At 43.1% G+C, this 27,694-nt stretch overlaps 2 protein-coding genes across 2 annotated transcripts in view; one reads left to right on the top strand and one right to left on the bottom strand.

Moving 5' to 3' along the window:
* Positions 1–8,049, top strand: part of LOC146170736 (FAS-associated factor 1-like) — a 30,946-nt gene extending 22,897 nt beyond the window's left edge. Inside the window, exons 14-18 of the mRNA XM_084586807.1 lie at positions 2,922–3,010; positions 3,854–3,934; positions 4,493–4,603; positions 5,389–5,610; positions 7,794–8,049. Coding sequence (XP_084442933.1) covers positions 2,922–3,010; positions 3,854–3,934; positions 4,493–4,603; positions 5,389–5,610; positions 7,794–7,892 — 602 coding nt within the window. The 3' untranslated portion in view covers positions 7,893–8,049. The remainder of the gene's footprint in view (positions 1–2,921; positions 3,011–3,853; positions 3,935–4,492; positions 4,604–5,388; positions 5,611–7,793) is intronic.
* Positions 8,050–11,031: 2,982 nt separating this feature from the next.
* LOC146170735 (tRNA pseudouridine(38/39) synthase-like) lies at positions 11,032–27,546 on the bottom strand. The gene is made up of 12 exons (XM_084586804.1): positions 27,331–27,546; positions 26,440–26,555; positions 25,217–25,418; positions 22,645–22,729; positions 20,995–21,100; positions 20,040–20,100; positions 18,902–19,083; positions 16,185–16,344; positions 15,729–15,792; positions 13,269–13,386; positions 11,908–12,023; positions 11,032–11,168 (listed from the first exon to the last, which is right to left on the bottom strand). Exons 1-12 carry the CDS (start codon positions 27,460–27,462, stop codon positions 11,074–11,076), a joined length of 1,437 nt encoding a protein of 478 aa, XP_084442930.1. The 5' UTR covers positions 27,463–27,546; the 3' UTR covers positions 11,032–11,073.
* Between the last annotated feature and the right edge of the window lie 148 nt (positions 27,547–27,694).

Genomic DNA, 27,694 nt, shown 5'->3' with positions numbered 1-27,694 from the left:
GGCAACGTTAACTTGGATCTCTCCACTGAAGTATCCTTCGTAGGCAATGTGTCCGCTTGGGATGTTCAGGCATGGGTCTCACATTTACCTGACCACTGGCGATTTTCATAACATTGTTTGCATGACCTCTGTACTCCTCTTGCTTGCGATAGAGAGACAAGTTTTACACGAAGCGCATACAGCTCGTTCGGTCAAAAAGCTTTCGCCGTTGCCATAACCCAAATTGTGGAAAACAATGTTGGAAAAAACATGCATATGGTTTCATTTTGAAATTGTGACGTTCCTGCAGTATTCAGGATGGTGTCATATTGTTTTGCTTCCCATTTAATATCCATCATCTAATCAAGTGGGACGCTAGTTTGCAATAGGGATCTGAACTAATGACGTATGCACCTCTGACAAGCGCAGGTGCCCATCGAAAAGTTAGAAGTGTGTCTTCCTTTCGCCAAAAACAAACTTAATCTTAAAGTGAAGCTTGAGCGTCTAATTTCTAGCTCGTTAAAAAGATAAGTGTAATGTGTTTTTCAATGATGTGTGTTGCTAATAGCAATATATATTGCGAGCCACCACTCGAACAAACGTCTTTATTCCAGCCACAGTCTGGAACGCTGCGCGTGATCTTGCGAACACTGATGAATGATGATGATGCTGTGTATGTACAGGTGAAAGAGGCGAAAGTTCTGGCACCGCCCTCGCAATATCTATATATTGTTGACACAAGGGTACTGAGCTAAAAACTGAGTGCGTGTAACTCTTTTATTCAACTTGACTAGACGTTATGCCGACGGTCACATGTCATCATCCAAAACTGAGTGCGTGTAACTCTTTTATTCAACTTGACTAGACGTTATGCCGACGGTCACATGTCATCATCCAAAGCGGTGCGGAAGGGTGTTTGGAGCGTTTAAAAATGTGCAGATTGTGCTTAATGCAATTCATCTGAGGTATCTTACGAATTCATATTGTTAGAAATTTGCATCGCACTTTTTGATATTATCTGATGTTTTTGAGTGAATGGCTCGGTAACACAAGCACAAAAAGCTGGTTTTATTTTCATTGCATCATTTTTATACTTTCCGTGATGATGTCACGGTGATAAGCAGCATACTGTGGCGTGAGGTGGAGTTACGGGCATGCTGCCTGCTGGCAGCTGACGACACACACTTGCATGACGCAGAATTATCAAAGTTCCACTGTGGTTACAAGTACATCTTGGAACAGTCCACCAATTGCTGTGGCAAAGCGCAACCATTCAGGGCAGTGTTGCCATCTACAGATGCATTCTTACTTCTGATTTCCTTTTCATTGCTGCTTCATATTCCTCATGAAAAGAAAAAAAATCTGCGTGGCTACGTTTAGGTTCGGCTTGAAAGTAAAGACATGGCTTTTGCACATAGTAGTTTACTCTATGGTTTCAGCTTTATTTATGCCATAGGGAAATCACTTCACGTATGAGCACCCGTTGCCTCTCGTCGTTGACCATTCTCATTCGGGTGTAGAAGACTTCTAGCGGTATGACATCCTCTCTACGTCGAACTCCGGAGCACACCGCTGTCACAACATTAGAACGAACCTTCTGTCCAAGCAACTCACTGTTGGCGTTCGGCTCTACCAACTACAGAGTTATCTGTCTTCTTCTTCTTCTCACGGATAGACACGATGAAATGGCAAGACTGTGGTTAATGTAGCTCTTGCTACAAAAAAGAAAAGGTACGAAAGGGCATCTGAAAGGTTTATGAAATAAAAATAATCGCATGAGTCCCCAGGAAAGGTCTCATGAAAAGGAGGAGGACTTTGAAACACTGGTAGAGAAAGAAGAAGTGCAAAACACTATGTGTGGGGCAACGGAAGAGAAGGAAGAAGACAAGGGTTGTGGCTGCCTGGCTAGCAGCGCGCACCTGTGCTCAATCAGCTGGTGCCAGGACAGGCAAAGAATTGGACATCCAGGGCTGGATATCACCAGGATTCCTTGGTCTGCGAGGCCATATGGAAGTGTAAGCGCAGGCTGCTGTTTGCAAGGCCTAGCTGGGGTTGCAAGACCTAATGGCATCTAGCTACAGTGATTTGCAAAAGGTCCAGGTATCTTCAACGAGTGCAGAAAAGCCTCATTGCACTGTTCTTGCGACATCCTTGTGTGCCAGAAGTATTTGAAATAAGTACTCAATTTGAAATTATTTCAAGAGAATCACTGTTTGCTTGAAACTGAAAACTCCACATTTGTACAAGTCTGGTCATATTTGTTACACTTCATACACTGAAGCTATGTGGCATGCTAACTTTAGGGAGAAGCTCGCTCTTTATTCACGCAAGCAGACTACCACTTTTCAGGAGCCTTACGTGACAAATGAGCCAGAAGTTCACGATCAGAGGACTTGAATGCGCCATTATCCAGCTAGCCTCCGGACCCTGTTTGCTGGATGCTGGCAGTGGTTGTTTTATCGCATGGAGATTTTAGTGTACACCCTCTGCCTGTTCTATTTAGAGCGTGCTGTGAAGGGGAGGCAGTTTTTATTTTTGCTTTCCCTCTTTTATTTTCCCTTTTTCTCAGCACCGTAAAGGAGGAGGAGTACTAGTGACAAATAGGGATAATGAGGATGAAAGGTTGGTGGTAGGCGGTAATTTTTTGAGCAACGTGTCCGGCCGTGCCTTCATTTTCATGAGGAGTGGTTTCAAAAGAGCACCATTTGGCTTGCTTTTGTTGACATTGCCTTACATATTATATTTCTGAAGTCTGTGATTAAAATGCAGTAATACTTGATTTCTGCTTCTACCCCTTTCGATGGCTTGTGGCGAAGAACTATTCTCGCCAGCTAGGGCTAGCTGTCCTCTCTGCAGGGTTGACCAGGGCTCTGAAATGTGGACTCAAAGTTCATGTGTGCGCAGTCCAGTGTTGAGCTTTCCCTGCCTTGCTTCTCCTCCAGGCACGGTGGAACTAGATGATCTCATGACCAGGCTCATGCAAGTGGTCGAAGTGTTCACCAGCGAGATGGCCAACGAAAGCCGGGAAGAGGTGAGCTTGTCTCTCCCAGTTGGCATGTATGTGTCGATGTGCACGTTGCCAGCATATTACCGAACTGAGTGAGAGCAGTGCATATAGTAAACGTCTTGACAAGAGGACAGCTGTCAACGGTAGCAGTCACATAATTCCACTCAGTTGCATTGTAGTGAAATTAAGGCATAATAATCGTGAAGCGATGTAGCTGGTAGAAATAGAACCAACGATTGGAAACTTTAACTGGCAAATAACACTCCTTAACTGATGCTCCATGCTTGCAGATTTCTGGCTGGGTGTCCAGTAGAAAATGGAGCTTGTGCCGCTGATGCACTATCCGAGCCGCATTTTCCAAATGTGTTCGAACTACGCAGCAATGGCTATTTTGCTGTAGATTGTCAGCTGCCGAGTGTAATTGAACACTAGCTTCACTTGCTGCACATCCATGGTGGCAGAAAGTAGAAACTCTAGGTGTTTGAAGTTAAACAGGAGCTTTCCACTGCTGCATGCCTTTTGGGGTTAGGTACAGTCTTTGTCAAAAGTATACGGCCCAAGAGTTTCACTTCTTAGCACTGTAACGCGGCTGCTGGCAGCAATACTGGAATATAAATGTAAGCTAGAAGAGAATGAGGGCGAGATTTGTCATCTACGAGATTTCAAACGCTAGAGTTGCTTTTCCGAGCCTCATTGCTGGGCTTAGAACAAAAATCCTTGGGCCGTATACTTTTGACAAAGACTGTACTTGTCTGGCATGTGAGAAAGAAACCCTTGACCTACTAGCTGTGTTTTATCCCACTGGTGTCGTCTAGCTGTTGTGCCACTGCAGCATTTAAAAAGGGTTTTATCCTCTTGCCCTTGCAGCAAATGCGGGAAGCCCGAGAACAGGTCCGACGGGAGCAGGATGCAGCGTACGTTGAGTCACTCAGGGCTGACCAGGAAAAAGTGAGTAGCCTGTCTGAATATCCATTGTTAGCATGTCTGGGCCAGTTGGGACATGAGATTAGGACCCAGATTTTCTGGTGTAGCGTTTCCATGACTGGCTCAGGATGGGGCTTAATTATTTACTGATAAGCTACGTAATGCTTTGAGTTTCAAAGTGTAGCAAGATCTTGTAGCCTGTCAGATGCCACAGTGTTCTCCCCACTGTGTCGCAATTCCCTCACCATACTGGCGACTGCACCATGTTATATCCAAACGAGATTTAGGTACGAAATTATTAAAAGAAGGCACTTTGTTTTGTAATCATTGGTTTCCTTTGAAAACAATATCTCATAAAACTAGGCCAATCCTATTCTTACTTGGTGACTTGCTGTGCAGATACCTGCCCACTTTGTGAAGCGCTCCATTTGTGATGTTCCAATGTGTCCTAATCTCGAGAGAAATATTCAGGGATTGCCCAACATTTTTGTTCTTTGCACTGGTGTTGAAGAGAGCAATGTACAGCATTTTGCAAGCTGCATGGCCTGTCGCGAAACGAGCGTCTTGCATGTTTGTGTCCAGGATAAGCAGCGTCAGCAGGCGGAGCAGGAGTTGCTGGAGCGGGAGTCTGAAGCTGAGCGACAGAGGGCGCTCCAGCGGGACGAGAAGCTCCACCAGGAGGAACTCCAAAAGGTCAGCATCACACCTACTGGCTTCCCTAGGTTTTCTCTTCCTTTTTCCCCTGTCTGTCTCTGGTAACTGCGCAGGCAGTACTGAAGGTACCTAAACTTCTTCCATCCCAAAGAGTTTATTCACTCACTGAAAGGGACACAGAGGGCATTTCAATCCAGTTATTGTCCTTTGCCACATTCTGTTCTATGACCCCTTGTGGCTAGCAGCAAAGCACTGATTTATCGCGGAGAAAAATGCATTTTATACTTTACACCTTACTCTATACAAAATCACAGTGGCTACACTAAAGGATTCCGTGATCACGGTTTTTTCACTGAATGGTGTTACATGTAGCATAGCCTTCAGTATCCACAAAAAAACAAATACTGTCAACGCATCATTGTTTACTCATGAAATCAGCTGGCAGTGGCGACACCCACATATGACCTTTTCATTAGTGCCCATTCTCTCTTATCAAAAGCTCCACTTTCAGTGACGGTGGTGTCTTTGTCATAATAATGCTGTGACAAATCGGTGCACGACAACTTCAAATTGTCTTCGGTGTTCCTTAGAACAATAGGCTGTTGGTACGCATGACTTGAGAGTGATAGGCTATTGGATAAAATGCGGCTTGATCAGATCATGAAGAGAAAATGGGTGTACGTGTAGAGCAGCTATCTTGCTGGTCGTTTGGGGCAATGAAATGGATTTGAACGGAAGGTGAAATGTGATCAGAGCCTCGGCTAGGGTGACTTGTATCCCGATCACAAGGGTGACAGTTTCTCGCCACGCACACACCCACGCAGGCCATGCTGGAGTCCCTAGCAGCAATGGTGCCTGCCGAGCCCCCCGAGGATGGCGGCAGCGAGGGTGCCGTGACACACCTTCGAGTGCGGCTACCCTCGGGTGATGTGCTAAACCGGCGCTTCCTGGCCCAGTCACCACTCAGCCAGTTGCTGCTGTACCTGGCATCATGTGGATACCCCTCGCAACGCTACCGGCTGCTCTCGGCATGGCCCCGGCGAGATGTGAGCTCCCCTGTTTGCTTGTTTTCTGTATACCAGGTGTTTTTATTTTCAACTATTTACAAATTGTTACTTTAAACATACTTCGGTGAGCTCTGTGCAGGTGGCAGAAATTATGTATGTGATAGAGCTAAGTGATGATATGGTGAACTAAAATTAACTAATTTACTTTTTACTTTTGATTTCAGGGGCCAATTACATTAAGAAAATGAAGGCCATGAGAAGAAAATATGAGTGCAGCTTTTAAGTTTTCTTTATTGACAATGCAGCTTGAAGGGCTTAATGTCAAAAATACACATTTTTTTTTTTAGATCATTAAGCTGGCTTCCTGAAATGCACATTTATTAAATGGTGTCGCTGGGCATGGTATTATCGTGGAAATAACGTTCACTTTTTCTGTGGCACAATAGACAGGTGGCTTTCGATTTTCTGTATTACAAATGCGAACAGCACCATTTTATGAAAGTGCATTGCAGCAAGCCAGCTTTACGAACTGAAAAAATGAAATATTTCGAACGACATTGCCAATGAAAAAAATTTATAAACTGGACTCTACTTTTATGCTGACAGCGTTAATTTTTTTAAAGTGTTGATTAGTTAATTTTAATTAACTACTTAATTACTGCATTCCATCACATACATAATGCTCGCCTTTGTTTACAATCCACCAGCAAAGATCACACCGGTGTGCGTCTCATAGGGTTTAAATAATGATAAACGAACCCGGTATACTTTGTGTGCTTCATGATGTCCAGAGATGCAGAAGCTGCCCTGTGCTGCTGTTGCAACTTGCCTGGTGCCAGGATCGAAAGGGCGGAGAGAAAAAAAAACTTGCCTGTGGTTTCGGAAGAACATGGATCTAATGTTGTCAAACGCCTGGGGCAGTGTTAGCCTTTGCCAGCATGGTGTCCATGAGGGAAGCCGCACTTCTGAGCTCACAGGACAAGCTGCAGCATCTGTCCTTGCTTATCTGTGATGAGATTATTGTCAGTGTTGTCCATGCTTCCTTATACAGCAGGGTCATGCTTTGGTAAATTCATGTTCTCCTTGTCCTTCCCATTTGTGTGTTTTCTCCCATCTGAAAGCCTTGTACAAATTGGGCACACTGGCCGCTTTTGTTTTCTTGAAATTAAAAAGTGCCCCGTTTGCTGCAAAATGAAGAGAGGAATACAGAAAAAAAAAAAAGTGATGTGCTAGCATCCTTCTTCTTTTTTTTTTTTTTTATGTTTGTACAAAGTTGCTCATCATCCCGGCATCATACAATGCCTGCCTGCTCTGTGGGCCCTTGAAAGCTCACTACTGTGAGCACTCTTAGCTAGTTAACTTTCCTGGCACAACTAAAAGTGCCTCAGAGTACATCTCTTTCTCTCTTTCCCAAGATTTCTAGCCATTCGTAACAAAACGCATCAGGCGCCAGTGACCCTTTAGTAGCTGCGACTGCAATAAAAAAGGCGTCCTTTCCTCGCAAGCGATTAACATCAGTTGCTTAATCAGCCAGATGATACGTGCAACCGTGGCATCGTTAATCTGCGCCGTTATACATATTTATTGTATTAACAGGCACATGCCCAGCTGCCAGACGTCGTCGTGTGTGCTGCTGCTCGGTGTGTTTATATCCGCTTGAGCACCGCCTCTCTCGTTAGCAACCCTGCAGAGCAAGTTTGCGAAACTGACGGAGCTGCTCTGAATTTAAAACTGATTGCTGGGCTAGTTGGTGCATTAGTATTAGTATCATCTCTCTCGCTGTATAGTAGTGAAGGTCGACTCTTAAATGCTGTTAGGCAGGGTAGGCCTAAATTGCTATGCATATGTTGCTGACTTTGTGGGAGCATTTGGATGTTGAAGAAGTTTGTATGTGGTGTTTCGAGAAAGAATTTTTTATATCAAAACGGCAGTTTACGCAGCCTCTGTGGTGACCAACAATGCCCAGTGTTATGTTCAGTGTGCAATGTCATTTACGACTTGTGACATTTACAGCATAAATGAATTTCATTATTAAGACTTATTTATATATATTTCTTTTAAAATATCATATGCTTATCTATTACCTATGATTATTGAAGTTAACCTTTGTGGGTATATGCCATAGAGTCGACGCCTGTCCTGTGTGTCTATTTGTGCCTATTTGTGAGTCTTTTTGTTGCGCTATTAACCTTTCCTTTATCTGCTCTGCATTGTTCCTGCAGCTGTCGGACCTAGATGGAAACAAGACCTTGGAGGAGCTGCAGCTGTTCCCCAAGGAGACGCTGACTCTTGAAGAGCGGCCCTCTGTCAGCCTGGAGTAAATTAAATGCACCACACAGCACTGCATTGTGCTGTTGCCTCCATTGCACCTCTGGTCGCCCGTGAGGCTGCATACAGACCGCACGAGGGCCAGACGAGAAGAGGGCGTGAACCCCCCGTTACCGACATCCCCATTTGTGCAATTAAATTTTTGCAAAGCAGTGGGAATCGATAGCATGTCGTTGTCTTTGCGATGACATTACTGTGTGCAGTTGCAGATAATGCATATGGCAACAGCCGCATGGGGAAACCGTTTCATAGTTATTTATGATAGAAGAGAGGCGGCCTTTTTTTTTTTTTTTGTACTAGGTTAAAGGACTATGGACAAGAAATTTCAGTCTCATACTTTCTTTCTTGTAATGATGTACAAGACATTATTATAGTACACGAATTGCCACATAGTATTCATTTAAAATCTCTTATTCATAGTTTAATTTCTCCTCATGCTATTTCACTCTCGGTATCAACAGCTGCATGGTGGCTGTTCTACCACAGGTTAATTTAGGTCATATGAATCATAGGAGACTGCAATCTTTCATGACTTTCCCATTAAAATTTACTGCATTGATAAAGCTAGACTGCTTGAAAGCTGAAAGGGCCGTGGCGGCCTTGAAATGCAAGGCGCCTGTCCGATGCAAGTATACATTAAAGAACCCTAGGTTACTGAAATAACCGCAGCTCTCCGCTGCGGTAACCCTCGTAGCCAGAGTCGCTTTGGAACATATATCCCCACAAACCCAAGTAGCCGAAACCTAAATGACAGTATATGAAGCAACAGTTGTGCCATGACCTAAATTGACCTTTAGTGTCACTGTTCTCTTTTAAAACCAAAAACGTAAGAGAATACATTATTATAAATTATTTAGCATCCATAGGCAAACACCATATCCATGTATACTGATGCCTTACACATCATGACAAAAACGAAACCATGCAATCAAAACTTTGATAATTAAGGGAACTGGGTAGCTAAAATTTAAGAATAGCATCTTTTTTCAATGTCTCATTCTTGAGCAAACAATTTTTTTTATATCAAAACGGCAGTTTACGCAGCCTCTGTGGTGACCAACAATGCCCAGTGTTATGTTCAGTGTGCAATGTCATTTACGACTTGTGACATTTACAGCATAAATGAATTTCATTATTAAGACTTATTTATATATATTTCTTTTAAAATGTCATATGCTTATCTGTTACCTATGATTATTGAAGTTAACCTTTGTGGATATATGCCATAGCCTATGTCGGCTGTCATCCTGTTTATTTCTGGCAAGGCTTCCCGACGCGGGACGTAGTGGGTGAGTTCTTATTCTGCAGAACTCACTGTCAACAGCACACATGGATGACCTAAGGGTGTGGCACCAGTTGTTAGTATGCTGCAAAGGTTGTGAACATCGGTCATTACAGACCTTAAAAATACCGAGGATAAATGTTGCACTTATTTTTAATGCTGGGAGCACTACTCCAGCAGATATTTTTGTTATTTGGTGTTTGACCAGTAGGCTGTGAGGAGCAATAGCTGTTTGAGGCTGACAGGTGATTTTAATTTGTAGTAACAAGCACACACCTGATTAGAAAAGCCTAGAAAGCAACGCAGCAAAAAGAAAAAAAAAAAAAAACAAGCAGTAATCGTTGTTGTGATTGTTACCTAGCTAGTGGCTCTTTATACAGTAAATTGTTAACTCAGCTTAAATGGACCAAGAAAAATGAGGTCACAAAGAAAAAAACGTTTGAATTATCCCAAATTCTGAATGGTCAAATGGGCCTAGAAACAGCTCATAAACCGCTTGCATCACACTAGTTATATCTAATGAATGTCTAGAACGTAGTTGTCTATACATATGAGATGAAGACTTCATAACAGCAACGATTTTTCAGTTTCGTCATGTGCTTCGTGCACACGTTGAAGATTTGCTCCAAAAACGTGCCTCCGTGGCATTCTTTAATGGTGCAATCAACGCAGTAGCAGTTGTGCCTCTTCACAGATGGCTTCGCCGCGTTTTGAGGACTGAAACATCCTCGAAACATGGCAGACAACATACTCAAAGGGTGAAGGAAGCTCTTGGATGCAACAGATAGAAATATGTACAGGCATTACAGCGATGCGACTTCATCACATGTGCGAGTTTTGCCGGCAGTGGCGGAGTTCTGACTGCTGTCATGCCTGCCGTAGCGCGCACGACTGAGTTATGCAGGCACTGCTGTACCATGTTCCATGTGCAAGCTACCCGTGCCCGAATTAAGTAGCGTCAGACACCTTATACTTGGTGTCAGCCAGAACAGTGCTCCTAGTTCAACTTATCAAAGTTAAAGAGAATTAAATTAACCAAATTTATCGCACCAACATTCATTTGTTGAGCGTGTAGTATTGTAATGGAGCTTTCTCATTATTACAAGGTCTGTTTTATCAATTTTTGCAATATTTGGCTTCCTTTCTCAGGAACCACAAGATCTATAGTCTGATACAACTCAATAAACAGCCATCTAGGGTGGCACCATGTGACATGGTCGTCACCATTTTGGCACCACTTAACCCAGGAGGGCCATGGGGTGGCCGCCATCTTGGGTGGCACCACGTGAACTAAAATGGTGTCATCTTGAATTGCTAGGGTGTCAAACCACAATGGTGAACACAGCTTCGGAATTTCTAACTCAAGCCCTTGATATTCACGTGATACGTCTACCATCTTGAATTTAGAGCTGGATAATTTAAATCGCCTGGTGTTCTTTACCAAAGACATTGCAGAGTATGTGGGCGGCCTTTTGTGTTTTGTCTTTATTGAACTACAACCACCGTCGCTTGGATTGTGGTTCCTAGCAATATTACCGCAAAAAAGTTAGCCAACTTTGTATGAATTGTGAATGCTTCTGCACTGACCCAGTCAATAAAATGGGCACTTTCATTCGTTCACAGCTTTAAACTCAATTTAGCAAACAGTTCAATGCCACCTGTGAGGTTCAGAGTGGAATCGGTTTTAACAAATAGATGGTTCAAGTCTGTCTGTCTTCAGCACAAAGTGCCAGAAAATACTCAATGCCCCGTATTGAAATGAGATACTGCACTGCTGTTACTACTGAGAAAGCAAAAAGCACTGCACATGCATTCCATTTGAAGGAAGCCCAGGTTCAATGCATTAATGAGCCACTCTGGGAAGGGGGGAACAGTCTATTGGACCTACTGCTTTATTCCACCATGTCGTCTTCTTGGCTGTCTCCTCGCTCGTCTGTGCAGATTTTCCGTCGCTTGGCAAATGATGCCATGCGCTCTTCCAAGCTGCCTGAAAAACAAACGCTACTATAATGGCACTTGCCTTGGGCGCTCATATCTGCAGCGGCCACAAAGCGCTGTACTGTGCCACATTTGGACCTCGCTCTCAAGCAGCACTGAATGTTTATGATGCCTCCTTGAAGCTTAACAGATTTCGTGTACGCTGCTCCTATAGTCTGATACAAGTTAAGTCCGCAGTAACCAACACACATAATTCCTTCTCAGGAGAAAGTAGGTAGTCCGTTTTTAGGGCTTTTCTGATTGCCCATCACCCGACCATTCTATAACGACAGCTAACCATCACAGCAAATTAAAAGCACGAGAATTTAAATGCCTCTGGCTTGCTTGGTATTGTCAAATATCAAGAACTGATTCTGTTTACTGTTCAACAGAGTAATACAGACGCCGGCCATAGTTAGCAACTGCCTTTTTTTTTTTTCGTTTTCTTTTTTTAAGTTGTATCCTACTATCATAAAAACCTGTACTTCTATCAATTTGCGTCATAGCAGACAACATTGCTCGTAGTCGTTAGAACTTTCAAAGCCTAGTAAAAAAAAAAATCCATGCCATATGAGCTCTTGCATAACAAAGTCATTCTGAAGGCAATGGATGTCCCCCACTGTGAAGTGGGGAACATCCATAGCCTTCAGAATGGTTTTGTTATGCAAGAGAGTCCCTCACTGTGAAGTGGGGGCACATACAGGAGGTGGCTCGGGCAGGACAATGTGGAAATCAACGTCCGCACGTACCACACATGGGCCGCTCCAGAAGGGGCTTGTGGCTGCGTGCCACGGATGGCAGCAGGCAGCGAGGCTGGCTCCGGACGTTGGGCAAGCCCGCCAGCATGCTCTCCATCAGGGCACTCCTGCAAGGAAGAACGCGCGAGGGTCACGTGAAACCAACTTGCGTGGAACTTGCATGCAATGGATGCCACTGCACTTCAAGCTGGAATTGAGGACTATGTAAATTTAAAACAGCATATTTTTCCACGTGCACTACTCGTGCAAGCGGGTTCCGCTGCTACTGCAGCGATACCTGTAAACTTCAAATGCTGCAGTGCAACACTTGAAGCTGCAATCTCAGCTTAAAGGGTCAATGAGGACAAACTGTAATTGGCTTGCATTCATAGAATGCAGGAGTCTGAAGATAAAAATTTTATTTTCAGCGAAAACTGACCTTCTGTAGGCTAGAAAAGCCAAAAATATAAATATGGGTGCCTCCATCACTGACCGATTTCATTTCAATTAAACTGCATGCATCGGCACCAAATTTTGGATGCACATCCCAGAAGCCATAGTACTTTAGCGGTGATCATAAAGTCTTTATTTATGTAGAAAGCGATAGGTGTATCTTTTTCCTATGGGCAAACACCAACACATCCGGAGAGAGCCACAATATTGATTTTTGTGTAAAGAATAAGGATTCGGTGGGGGTTGTAACCAGTACCCCTTTTAATGCTACAAGTGGCTTTATGCACATATTGCTGCTGCATTCAAACTGCACAGTTTCAAATGTGCATGTGCTGCACCACTGCCACGTTGATTTCATTTTGTTTTTGACACCAAGTGCCGGAAAGAGGCGAAGGATGAAGAAAACCTTGTCGGTCAGAAAAGTCAAGGCTATCAAACAATGGTTACTACCCAGTGTCAGCTACACTGTCAAGTGGCTGTTGTGATGGACACAGTAGACTCAGATTAACTCTGGCAATGCTAGGAGCAAGTGTCTTACAGAGCAGTATGGCCATCGCTCTCATCTACACTTCATTCAAAAGATTTTAAAAATTGACGGGTCATTTTGCAGACAACGTTCCCTTGTAGTCCAGAATGCCATTGAAAGTGGCACAAATAGCAACATGTGGTCGCGCTCCTTTGGGAATGGTCTGATTTGATCTAGCAAGCATAACAATTTGCCTCATGTAGCAAACAATGATACAGTACAAACATGATCTTTCAAAATGCCCATAACAAAACTAGCCACAATGTGTCCACATGTACTTTTGGCAGCTCTGCTACACTAACAGTGCACTAGGAATCCTGGTGGAAAGGAGTTGAAACTTGAAAAGTGTCAGCATCTCATCTCCAGTGTACAGGAGAGAGAGAGAGAGACCCACTTGATCCGTGCCTGTGTCCACAGTGCCTGCAGGTGTGTAGCGACTGCCTCTGCCTCGACTGGGCCCTGCTGCCACTCGAGGCCCTCAAACTGGCAGTCATAGAGCACCAGTGGAAGCTCTGCACACACCACAGTCACACATCAAACACACATACACACTGGCGCCAGAATGGAAACCAAAAAGCAGAGCCTCAGGTAAACTCAACAGTAATATCAGTTACAGCAATGCTTCGTCAAATTCAAAGTTCCCCAGCTGAGCATGAGGACCAAGTTCCCAATCTGACTGATCCAAATGAATACAGCGACAAAGTGCAAAAACCGTCTGTAGAAGAAAACAAAATCTGACAGCCAGTTGCTACACCTATAGGACTTGAGATGCAGTGATAACTATTTGCAGTGCCAAACACACTGTTCGCTATGCTGTCAAGTGGCGCCCTCTAAGTGCAGGGGGGTTGAGGGAAATGGCACGAGCACCAGTTCACACCGCTGTACACTCAACTCGTCATATGGTGCTTTTCTATTTAAAACATAGATGGCAGCACATGTTTTGCATTTTGAGCGTTTACTGAATTATAGTTTGCGCACAAGATGGCGCAAGGTGTCTTCTGTGTTTCATACACTTTCCCCCACTTTCAAACAAACATGGCATCATCCGTGTGGCATTCCAATGCAGGATAACATTATACATCAGATTATGACAGTGCAAGTGATTGTTTTATTCTTCAAGCGAAGAAGATAGTGATGATGTTTATACCGACAAGAGTGCAACGAGGAGACGTCGACCAGCTCTCGCGATGGTACCACGCTTTGAGCGCTATCACACAGACAGCAATCTAAGCTAGTTTGATGTGAACTATGAATGGACAAGTGTGCAGGACTATTCAAGACATTGTTTTCTATATTTTTTCTGGCATTTATTTACTTCTTATATTAGACCTAAATGGAACCATGTATGGTGTATTACTATAGGCAACAGCAAATGGTAAATAAAACATAAAAAATTTCGCAATATTGGAACAGAATTTTTTTTTAGTATTAAAGCCCTTATGGGGTTAAAGCCAGCCGTTCCCGTCACTTCTGTGGTGCAATGGATTAACACTATGTATCTCAGCACTGAAACATCTATTCGTATCCTCTGATAGCAATTTTTTTCCGATTTTCTTTTTTTTGAATTCACAACATTCAAATAAATTACTAACATCTTTCCTGGGGTGTGTTCCCCATTAGGTTGCATAATATGATGTTTTTTTACTCTTAATAGCCGCAATACCAGCCGTGAACAGAGCCAGGAGGTGAACGTATGGCAACGGTTACACTATGCAATTAATTTACCTTCACCGTAATCATTTCCTGCCTTCAGTCAGTGTATGTTACCATTACGTTGTATTCACAGCCACCTCCTAGCAACTATTGCCGTTTAATTCGATGAGAGACAACCATTGAGGAAAAAAGTTGCGGGACCCTACCATTAGAGAACGGAATTATGCGGTGCGGCTAGTACGGCAACTTTCCTTTAGCTGTTCGTTTCTGCTTCGTTTTACACCACAGAACCCATGACCATATCCTATACAGATCTCGCTGTGAAGTATATGTCATGGTTTGTGCCACCACATTTTTATGGTGTGTACTTGGAGTATATACTTTTTTTTCTAAGTAAATGCCTCCCTAGCCTAAATGTAATCTTCAGCAGAAATAGCAGAAAAAGGATTCCTTTATCAAAACAATTTCAGTACAGTAAAACTACCCTCACAAGCTGATTTGAACATCTATCTGTTGCATTCCAAAGAAAGGCGATACGTAATATTTCAAGGCCCCGCCAGGGTCACCTGCCTCTCAACAGCATTTTGTTTCTGAGTCCACTTTGTCTTGCCTGCCACTATATATCACACTTGTATGACATTATGTATGCATGTATCACAGCTTTGCAATGCTTGTCTTTTGGAATTGAATATCACCAGTTATCAGCTACACAGACACTTCCGTATTTAGGTGCTGGACTTCTAGAATATTCTCTGCAAAAACTATTATAGTCTATTTGAGGCAAAAGAAACCTCAATACGAAAAGTACTGACATATCTGTGTGAAAACATCGCTCCCAAAGTAGCATATTACAATCTACTTTGTTTGAAAAGTGATTTAGTATAGGTATTAACCCCACTTTTCCGGAATCAATGAAAAGCTGCTTTTCTCGTTGATTTGGGAAAACAGAGGCAAGTGCCAACATTAAATGATTTCTCAAAGAATGCAAAGAAGGTAGCATACCATGGTATGCTACCTTGTGAGCAATATTTTCACTTAAATATGTCAGTACTTTTCACAAAGGAGTTTTTTAAACTTTGGTACCCAACTATAGAAGTCCCTGTAAATACTAACAGTGCAAGCCTGACTATGCCATTGATTCTAGGCTGCGTGCCTCATCCCATCACAAGCACAGGTAACACAAGTGTAAGCTTTCATTTACCTGATGCCATGGTGTACTGTGGCTTCCGGGGGTTTTTCACGACGTCCAACAGTTCTGATATGACCTGCACAAAAATAGCACACATGGCACATATAGCACGTACAGACAGAAAAAAGCATTTTTTTTCTTTGAGCTAGGAATGCACAATCTGTACAACATTTTAACCATGTTCACTGAAAAGATTGGTTGTTCTACAAAAAATGAAAGGAGTTGTAGTGTTTCAGTTATAGAGTGAAAAAAAAAAAAAAAGAAAGCCCTTAATTTCATACATGCCATCAAGTATATCAAAAAATGGTGTGATGCCTTTACACTCTAAAACGAAATTTTGCAATGGCACAAACCATAAGGACACATCTTGCCTTTGAGGCTTGCTAGTGGGACCTTCCACAGACACACTTTCCCCGCTACAACAACTCAAGACAGATTAGTCAACCTGCAGCAGGAGAGTCTGCTCACCTGAGGTTCCTCGAGTCGCTGCCCCACCAGCAACAGGACGGCCACGATGCAACGCACTTGATGCCACAGGAATGCCTGGCCCACTATCTCCAGGCAGAGAAGCCGATAGCCATCTTCACAGCCATCTCCATGGTCGACTGAGGTACTGGAGCCATTCTGACTGCACAATAAACAGGCACCCCCAACACCACATTCAACCAATGGAGTGGTGGACTGGTTCCACTGCATTAGAAACTGTCACCCAGTGGATTCTTCAGGGACGACAAGGCACACCTCTGAATTACTCAGCAGTAGCTTAATAAAGTGGAGGAGTGGAATAAAACCACTGCTGACATGTTAACTTCATAGTCAGCAACTCCTCACTGTCATGACGCTGTCGTGTAGTCTAGTAATTTCCACAAACACACCGTTCCGTGCTGCAAATTCTCTTATGTGTCACCAGATCTATACTAGCGAACGACTAGAAATTCGACATCTCAATCACAGGAATTATCATTCAGTGCATAAAAAGCTAATGCAGCAGATGCTTCACAGAGTAATTTTCTCGGTAAAGTCTTCACTGCTTTCCTGTCCTGTGCATCAAATTTCGCAGCGGGGCTGTGTTTTATTCCAGCATAAACAAATATAAAAATTTTACATTTACATGACCTTATTAGAAGAGATTTTCACAGGCAGCCTTGCGTCATATGTGAAGTCACTAGGCAACCAGCTGTCACTTCTCGCTCTGTTTTTGTGTTTAGAAAAGTAATGACACACGCTGTCACTTACACCCGCCAATTTAGCTATTCAATGCATACTCAACAGGTTTTGTGAGAGTACCTATAACATTGTAGATTGGTCTGTCATAACAAAGTAATTGCTTTGTTGAAATCCAGTTTTGTATTCCTGACTTTTGTTCTTTTAGAACACTTCTCGGTATTTTGCAAACTGTTATATTTCGTTTTCAATGAGAAGGAACTCTAAGGGATGTTGTTTGATTACCAACTCAAAATGCTAAAAAAGCAAACAAACCTCGAGTTGCCTTTTAAAAGCTTTTCTTGTTGGGCAATCAAAAGGTTATCATCCATGAGACGAAATTACGAGTTCAATCAATTTGATGTCAATGCCTTGTCTGCTACTATCGTCAAAAAGTAAACAGTTGATTCACTTCATCCTGCAAATGGTCAGCGCAGTCCAAACATAGGATGCCACACACCACAGCCTATTATTAGCAACTGCCATTTTCATACACAAAAAAACCAGGCTTTGATTCAGTGACATGACTAAACACACCAATGAGTCCCCAGTAGTTTTTCTTACATACATGTTGTGCAGCATATTCTAGAAATATGTGTTTCAAATTTTCAAATCGTGATTATTTTCGCATTTCAAGTTTTCCACTACCATTAAGTCAAACTCTCAAACCTTAACTTGGAGCCACAGTAGAACCACTGCTGCAAGCAGCCTCATTGAGAGGTTCTTAAACAAGAAATGTGCAGAGAAACTTGGAAAGAGCAAGGTTTATGCACCAGGTATTTAAGCACTGACAGTTAGAAACGACACATCCAGTGACATTAGGGCATCCCTTTTTCCTTCTTTCTCATATTTGTTCAAGCAGTCTTGAGGAGAAGGAAGGTCGCGTTCTTAACTTTATTAAGAGAAACTTTAAGCAAGCCCTGCAGCACCCTCTAAATATATAACCAATGTCCGGCCCATCTTTGAATATGCCCGCATTGTATGGGACCTCTCCAAATAGCATCTCATTAACACTTTAGAAGCTATTCAGAATTATGCTGCCCGTTTTGTAACTAGTTCTTACCAATTTCTCAGCAGCATCTCTGCTATTAAACGCCGGACAAATTGGGTGGACCTCTCCTTGCATCGTGAACGATTTCGCCTCTTATTTTTGCGGGATGCACTCTATAGTGAAACACCCTTAGCTTAAAGTACATACTATTTACAAGCACTGAGTTAAGTGTCTGAGCAACGAGGTCAGAGCTTAAAGATTAAGAAAATCTTTGCCCGCACGTCTGCCTATAAGAACTCATTTTTTCCACGCATTATCAGTAAGTGGAACTGGCTGCATCCCGAGATAATTTAAACTGCTGATCATGTAAGGTTTTCCAATGTGCTTAGTCAGTATCTGTAGGCTGGTTGGTTTTTCCTTTTGTGTCCAATGAGTGATCTCCCGATGTTTGTTGCCTGTGTTTAGTACTTTGGTGCAAAGATTGATTGCTCGTATTTGCTGCTTGTGTTTATTTATTAATTTGGTGCAATAAAGTGTTTGTCTATCTATTCATACCCCTCACTGTAATGCCCATCAGGACGCTGTATTTGATGCCTGTATTAATTCAATAAGTAACTTCAACGCTGTCAAGTGTTCCTTTTTTTTGTTTGCCTCGTCCCCGCTACTGTAATGCCCACCAGGACGATATGTCGGTACTGGAATAAATACAGAGCAGGAGCGTCCACAGTATCGCATTCCTGTCTCACCTTCCTGATCCTTTCATGTCCTGTTTTGCCAGTGCTTCCGCAGTCAGAAGAAGAAATACACACTGACCAGAACTCAACTGCAGTCCAACTGTACTGGTGCTTCTGTCACGTGATTTTTGCGAGCCCAAATAATGCGTGAAGAAGGCCAATCATGGCCAAATCTGACAGTTACGTTAAAGGACAGTGCCCATTATACTTTCTTTGCGCCTCCATCTAACTGCTTGTTGCAAGCTCTCTTCTGTTACCTTGTGCTTTGCATGGTAGGGCTTCCTCCCCCAGTAGATGCAGCCGGCGGCCGCGTCCAGGGGAAGATGTCAGTTTGTAGGATGCAACGCTTGTAGTTTGTGACACCATTGGCCACATCCATTTTGCAGAGGTTCCGGAAGTCATGCTCCCCAACCAACAGCGCAGCAGCCTCTCGCATCCTCTACAAGGAAGGGGGAGGTCGCACCATAATCACACCATTCGACAAAAATACTGATCAGGGATGTTTAAATGGAATTCCCAGTAGCGGACTCTGGCCTCACAACATGCTTTTGCATCTACAGCCCGGAACTGCATTAACAAGTACATGGTCAACTGAACACAAGATCCAAATTTTGACATGAAATCTGGGACACGGTGTAAATGCCTTAAAGTGGACTTATGAATGCAATACAAAGTCAACACAGCCATGCTGTGTATAATTAATAAGATTAACAAGACTCTCTGCACAGTAGTTCAGTGACTAACGTGCGCAGATGCTGGACATGGGTTCAAGGGCTTAAACAAGCCCGTGTGGCCATCATTAAGCTGAAATGCAATTAACCCCAATGCACTGAGATTCCAGTGCAAATTAAAGGACCTCAGGTGGCTGAAACTGATCCAGAGCTCACCACTATGACAAAGTATGAAGTGTCACTTTAAAAAAAATTTAAAAAATCTGTTAAACAATTATCAAGGCCTCCATAGCAAATTCTATCTCAGAAAATGATTTTTACAAGATATAGATGCAGTCTGACCAAAGGAAAGAGCTGAGCAATGAGCAGTCATGACAAGATATGTTTATCAAAGTCCATAATAGGAAGCTAAAAGATATGTTATATACTACTTCCAGATGACAAAGCCCTCAAAAGTTCCGGTTAGGTTTCAAAACAAAACACAAAGTATGCAAAGGGCTACGTCCATGCATAACTGACGGAAACAGAGCATGTGCTTCTCACAAAAATACAATATTCCTTTCATAGTAGTATACTTACGACAGCATGCAGCTAAGCAATTGTCCCGAGTCCACATTAGAAATCTTTTATGGCACAATATTTTCTTAGAAGGCATGGACAACTGATGCATCAGCTCGGCACACCACACTGTCAAAAATTCTCAAAATAACCAAGAAATGCTCACTGGAATGTCCAGGTTGCCTTGTGGGAAGAAGTACCGGTACGTCCGCTGCCGGCAGTCAAACCTGCAAGTGCATGATTATTGGTCTCCGCAATACAAATTGGCACCTAGAAAATGCATATTAAAGATGCGCCAAAATTTGCATCTTTTAAGCCCATGTAATGCCTCGAAGAAGACTGCGGAATGCCCTACAAATGATACTGCAGAAAAAATTTTCCTCATACAGCCGGGAAGTAGAAGAATAAAATTTTACATGAAAAGGACATAGGCTCAATTATCGCGATAGGTGACAGAGCGTTAAGGCCCTTTCCTTAAGCATGGGCCCTTTCTGTCCTCTTACTCACAAAAGGAAATGAAAGTGAGATATGTTAGATATCACAGTGCATGATTATAAATTACCCCAGCGCATAGTTCAACACATAAGTTACACCTGGATGTAATGAACCTCTATGCAAAGGACTCCTACATATTGTGAAGTTTCCTAATACCAGAATACTTATCCTCACTGATGTGCACATATTTGACAGCTCCATGTTAGCAAACATGTTGTGGCATTTGACTTTGTAATAATGAAACCCCAATGCCATGTGGTACCTGTGCTGGGTTACTGGAAATTTCACTTAGCCCAAACGGTTGCTCGTAAGATGCCAGTCCTGAAAGTTCCCCTATGTTGGAAGCATGGACAGAGGCAAGGCAACTTCACATAAAACATATATTTTTTTTAAATTTCGTTTCTGTTTTGCACTGGCCTTTTTTGTGCTTTTGCACAAAAATTACGCACAAATACACCTGGATGTTAACAAAAAATTGTGCTTTTTTTTCGGTTTGGTTACAAGGTTTCGATTTGGTTACTGCACTCATTACCAAGTTATGAAAATTGTGCCATCACTCAGCCAGGAGGTGAGCCTGACCTGCCGTTAGAGTTCTTCAATGCAGTCAGTGGAGCTGTAGCACCCACCGAGCACTGAAGTCTTGGTCAACGGGTGCCCAGGCCAGCACGCGGACCTCCGGTGGCAGGACGCCATTGAGGATCTTCACATAGTCCAACTCCTGAGTCCGGGGCGCTGCACAGGACACTAACAGTCGAGCAACACGCTCAAGCAGCAAATGTTACCAGCAACTATTATGCCGAACCTTTTACGAGCAGCAGGCAAACCAGCCGCAATTGGACCCAGTCTCGTCGTGCCACTAAAGCCACACTGACACCGATCAATGACCAAGCAAATGTAGTGAATATTTATTAGCAGTTGCTTAAATGGCTCACGACATACTTTGGGCTAAGCAAAGGCTGCAATGTTCAGTAATCATGCTCATCATGACTTGCACTTAGCCATGGCCACAACACAGTACATTGTTGCAATGAACCCTACATTTCAAGTGAAGCATAAGCACGTTCTATGGAGTGCACCCAGCTGAAGAGCATTCACAATCTTACTGAAGCTTCAAAGCAACAGGGTTTGCCACTCTTACAGTGTCTGTATTGCTGCTGAGGTTAGACACATGGACGGGTGTACCTTCTGTACTACATATGTAGTACTATCGGAGACAAAAGCTTCCAGGATACAAGAAAAGGAATTTTCACGTACAAGTGGCATATTCTTAGGCGATAAGTTGATTTCGCTATCTCACATCACAGAACCCATGCCTCAGCTGTCATGTCAACAAGTCTGGTCTAGAGACATTGGCTAATAACGGAGCTATGAGCTCTGATTCTTGATGATGAATTCTGGAAAATTTCGTCCCCAATAATATTTTACAGCACAAAAGGCGCAACAGAAAGAATTAGGGGAACATTTCTGCTCCACCTTAAGGGTATGATGCGATAGTGGCCTCTGGTCTCCTCTTACGCACATACTTACTAGAATACAGCCGTAACATACTACCAGTTTGTATAAAAGGCCACACGCCATACATATAAATTTTCATTTGTTCCTCACCCATACAAGCATGTGTTGCATTCCCTAGTTGGTACAATGCTTGGCTGCAATCCAAAAGTCGTGGGCTGAAATCCCACCACAAACCTGAAATTCTTGAAATTTCTAAGTGAAATTAGTTACTTAATAAAGTTACAAAAAGACAAGCAGCTACATTTAATTCACATTATGTCACACTTCAATCACTTTCACTCCACGCCTGACATCACGTCTAATAAGAGTGTTGTGAAATGACCTCCCAAGTGAGGTCATGTGGTCGTGACGACGACACCAACCGGCTGATCAGATATTTCACTCATGGCCAATGATATCGACATTCACTTTTCCTTGACATGTGATCCTTACCTCTATCGACATAGAAATAGAGAACACATGAAGCCACTAGCTTAAATTCCACCAGGCAAAAGTATCTCCTTTTTCTTTTTGCCCGTCATGCCTTTTGCACTACAACATGCATGTCCGGCATCCTATAAGGTTCACTCTCACGTTCGTTTTCACCCCTGCTCATACTTTCCCACAAGACACTGCATCTGGTTGCCACCATCAACGTAAGACTTCAACACAGAGCCTTGTTTCGCCCTCCAGTTCGTGTGTGTTCCACACTCAAGCAGCAAGCAGGCGACGATTAAAAAAAAAAAAAAAAGTGTTCATGGCCAAGTCAAGCATGGCCATACCTGTGCTTGGGTCTGGCTGGTAGCCCTCCTGGGCAAAGACACCAGTGCCTTCAGTTAGGTTGGTCCGCAAGTCAAGGGAGATCACCTGCACACCAGCAGGCCCACTCATAAGGTTAGCAACCCATTGGAGCACAGTCTCACTCAGATCAACACTATAACAAAATCACTATTATATCAATCTAATCCACACTTTCATTAACAAGCAGCAAGCCTGATTCCTTCAGCAAAAAAAAAAAAAAGAAAGGGACAAATTGAGCAGAGCTGACTGCAGCCTACTTATTTTGTCCATTTTCAGAATTCAGGTAACAGTAATACATACCATTCTGATATTCAGTGAGCTCCATGAAGCCACAATATAGTATTAAAGGAGGCCAGCTAAATGATCAGCTGTCCATTAATGAGTCTTTTCACACCAGAATAGGATTACATTCACAGCTTAATCAAGAACTGTGTGTCAGAACATAAAGTGCCTTGAAGTAAAGCAAGGAAGCTCCCAAATGCACCGAAGGGTAAAATTAGCTGTTACTTGTATGTAAACTTTCGAGGAGTATGACAGGCGAATTTCTTAGCAACAAAACATGGTGGTCACCCCTCAATTCTAACTTGCTTAATTCAAACTTCTGATTTTTGAACCAACCAGCACTTTGGTTCTATAAATATTAACTGTACTAATTATGCTGCCCTCAGATAAAACTCCACATAAGTTTTCTACTTTCTTTGAGTCCGAGATAGAGTCAGCTGTATTACAAACTGACAATTTAGGTTTGACAGAACAACAAACAAGTAAACCCTCATGGCATAATCGTCATGCCTATTTCGACATCCGGTACATTCAATACATAAAATTATTTCAGTTACAGAACAGGGACTTGAAATGTAAACTACTATATAGGAGAGGTTCTATTAGAAAATAGAAAATTTGGTGGTTTATTTACAAGGTAGCAGGATAAACATTTCAGCTCCACAGCTTCCCTGTAAATACGCTGCTCCTGTCATGGAGTGCCATGTGCCATGCTCTGTGCTTTCACCACAATAACTTCATACACTACCTTACAAGTGCACAGGTCACGTTAGCACGTCGTAATGCATTGCCTGCTTCAAAACTGCAAGAAGACTGGTTAGACCGACTGAGGGAACTTATACTCATCAAGCAGACAAATGACAATGAGGAAGCTTGTTTGACCATGAAATGAATTTTCTAAGTCAGTGCGATCACACCTTGTATGATGTGCACCTCGTGGTAAGTCATAGAGTTACATGTTTAAAATATGTGCACTGCAAAATGAAGAAGTGCACTCTTTGAGCATACCATCATTTGCCACATGCAAAATTTACTATATGCTTCATCTTATTTTACATAATAGGTGACCTAGTACACAGCATGTTGTGTCTCAAGTTCATTACTTAGCGCAGACTATAATGAGCTAAGTTTCCCTTTACTAGCTTAAGGAACAAACTGTCAACTCAGAGCTTCCAGACTTTCTTGAAAAACAACAGACTGAAATAGCTGTACCAAGGTACCATATATACACAGCTTTATTTACCAGCCTTAGAAGAAAGCTACCATATGTCCAGGTACTTACGCACATTGCTCTAGCAATGCAAACATGAAGCTTCATTGGTGGAAAGCACTGCAGAGCAAAGCAGGTTTTGTTGTCGGCGCCGTGTTTGGGAAAGCTGAAGCAGCAAGACTATTCAAATAATAATTCTTGATGCAATTACTTTGCAAAACTGCCTATAATCATGACCAAGCAAGGCTGCCTTATGACCATGATCAAAACAAGTTCCTCTGCAGTCATCACCAATAATGCAGGAGAGCAGCTTCCTTCTCGGCATCTAATCCCAACACAGGTGTTTTTCTAGGCCATTAATTGCTAAATCCATTACACTACTCCATTCTCATGAAAAAGACCGTGAGCAACAGGTGCACAGGTAAAGACCTTATGGAGGAGAAATGTGGTGCGAAAGAGCAAGCTCTTGGACTAGTTGGTGCATCTTGAAATTAGAGAAAAACTGGGAGTACCAGCAAAAAAAAAAAAAAAGGGGGGGGGGGGGGGGAGGGGGGACTCGTACACAAAAAGAGATGTTAGACAGAGATGAAATAAAGAGTACAGTACAGCAAACACAAAAGACCACGCCTTTTGTATCTGATGGTAATCCCATTTTGTTACAATTTCAAGATGCACCAACTGGCCAATGAGCCTGCTCTTTAGGCACATAGGCACGTACTAAGCTCAGTAGAGTGAGGCAACTTAAAAGGGATCCAGCTTTTGACGTTTCATAAAGCAAACCCTACATATACATATTGAAATCAGTTTCTACTGTCTTAAAGTAGGGACCAACCTGCATTGCTCTTTCGAGGAGGGTGGGATGGGGGGAGCATTAGCTGAGCTAAAGCCCTAGTTAGCACTTTTAGCCAGGTCCTGATAGAAATCAGATGTCCAGTTCGATACAATCCCAAGTCTTCCTCGGTGATAACTTTCATAAAATATTTGCTGCTTTCTTTAATGCTAGTTTCAGCAGTATGTCATAGAGTTACTGCTAAAAGACAAGAAACAAGGAAGCGACAGACCTGGGAGAATGCAGAGACGCCCTTGTCGGTGCGCCCGCACCGGTGGTAGTGGGCCTGGGTACGGTCCTCCAGTAGACGGGTGCGCTCCAGGGCCTCGAAGAGTGCAGCTTCCACCGTGTGGCCTGTGTCTTCCTGTAGCACGTAGCCATCATAGTCCCAGCCCAGGTAGAACAGCCGCAGTGCCACATGCCGCCGCTTGAACCTATGCAGATGACAGGGCAACCACAAGACCAGTAAGGAGTCTACCCACTGTCATGGAAGATGTTCGCATCACTGCAAGGCGTAGCTATCTAAAGTTCTGGCTGGATCAGCATGGAAACGTCTCAGTAAACTAAAAACTCTTGTCTGTGTGGAAAAACTTTTCTGCCTATAGATACGCATGTCCATCTGCTGCATATGCGTATTTCTACAAAGGTCAACATACTCCTGCTATGCACATATGCTCATCCTGTGATGAGGGACATCTGTGGAAAATGCTGAATGTCACGAAATCAATTCGAGTCAGCACTGTAGTTAGGCGGCTTCAGTGAGAGTCCACATCATCACTACAGGTCTAACATCAGCTGGGCAACAAAAAGCCCACCTATCCACAAGGATACCTGGGCCTCTATGGGAGCTCCCCAGTACATACACTAGATAGCAATATTTTAGGCATTTTAAATACATTAATAATTCAGAAAGAGACTAGTGATGCAACAACATGATGCAGTGATGCGACAACACCAGAGAGTCCTATAGAGCTATGCCTGCAATAAAGATAATGTTTTTCGCCTATCCTTAGGTCAAGCTGGAAAGGCTGGCCCATTTTAAGGCACACATGAACCTCATGCTGATGTCACGTGCATTTCACATCAGCCACATATTCTCATGTCAAGCATCATTCAGGTTATTGGATGCGACATCCTAAGACACCCTTGTTAGTGGGATTGTTCGACCAAGACATTTCACTCCTGGCATTTTGCAAGTCATATTTCCATGTGAATATATCAGTCCCTAGAATGCCCTGTACATGTGCTACCGCATTGCTGTACATAAGTATTAACAGACATCATGGTAATGCACACTTGATTTGTATGAGCTCTCCCGCATCTTGATAATATAACACAAAGAATGAATACGCCGACATTTTTCAATCGCATCGCTACCATGCACTGCTAGCAGCACAAAAAAAAAAGTCTTCAGATGTGAGAGGCAGCTGCACTGTTTGCATAACTGAGACTAACCGAGTGAAGTCGAATGGCCTGGTTGGTCGCACGGGCTTCTGCTTGTCCTTGGCTTGCAATAGGTTCTGCAACTGCCGCACATGTGTCTCTAGCTTCTTAATTCGTTCCACCAAGGCCTGCAGATCAATAAGAGCCAAACAAACTGCTGCAGCTTCAAATGAAGCAGAAGTTTGGTTAGCATTCAGAAACATGGCAACAAGGCCAATAACAGAGTGCCCTCCGTGGCATTCTTACGCATCTCCAGGCAACAAAAACACTTTAATCGCACTCTTACTATAGCCTCCAAATGGTGTTTTCCAACTGCTTAAATACCTAACGAGCGGCTGCCTTAATAAATATGTGCTGTTCGTCCTCCCTTTTCAGCTCGGGTGGAAAAGTTGCTTGCATCACTTTGTTAATGTTGAACATCCGTTCAGATCACACGATTTTTTGCAGAGTCGCGCACCACACTCATGTTTCAAAAGTTTTAAGATGTCTTGCATGTCTCCTCACATGTTTAACCACTTAAATCAGTGAGAAGAACGCCAGTAAGTAAGTCTAATGAAACCAGAAGCGATCGCCAAGCACATGCTAATCTGAGCAACGTAGTTCGAACAAATTGATGCGATCACCGCACTGCACACATCAGGTTTCAGACATTGGCAATTACTAAGTTCCGCAGACTACGTAAGTACATCGCCATGCTCACTATCCGTCTTCTTGACATCTACTGACGCGAACGATCCGAAACGGATGCACGAAAGGCGGTATGTCGTCGTTACATTGAGGTGTGAGGTGTCGATATGGCAGCAGCATTCATAAACCTTGGTCACATGTCGCTTTTGCTAGACGGTATTTATTCTCCTGTCTGAACAGCTCTGGGGAAAAAAGCAAAGCGCGTGAAAATTTTACCGATTTGTCGAGCTGCAAGAGACTCTCCTCGGACAGTTTCTCTTCGCGGCGTTTACTGTGTTCTTCGCGCACTTCCATTGTGAAGAAGAATGAGCAACCTTTTTTAAAAGGAAGGTGTCCGCACCATAACATTCAGCAAGCGAATGACTGTGTTTACACGGGTCATGTGCGCGCAGCTGTCGGACAGCACTGCAGATACTACAGAGAGCACGTTGCAAAGTTGTCAAAAGTGGCCATGTTTAAAAACTGGCTACGTTTGACTACTGACTTTGAGGGTTGAGACAAGCCTGGTCAAAGAAAGTCGAAAGGAAGAACGTTTTGGTTTCTGTTTAAGCGCGCCTTTTAACCTTTTTATCATGCCTTC

The sequence above is a fragment of the Amblyomma maculatum genome, unplaced genomic scaffold (genome assembly GCF_055883805.1).
Source record: "Amblyomma maculatum isolate TAMU_Amacu unplaced genomic scaffold, ASM5588380v1 scaffold_58, whole genome shotgun sequence".
NCBI classification, from domain to species: Eukaryota; Metazoa; Arthropoda; class Arachnida; order Ixodida; family Ixodidae; genus Amblyomma; species Amblyomma maculatum.
Note: the sequence above shows the minus strand (reverse complement) of the source record. Positions and strands in the feature narration are given on the sequence as shown.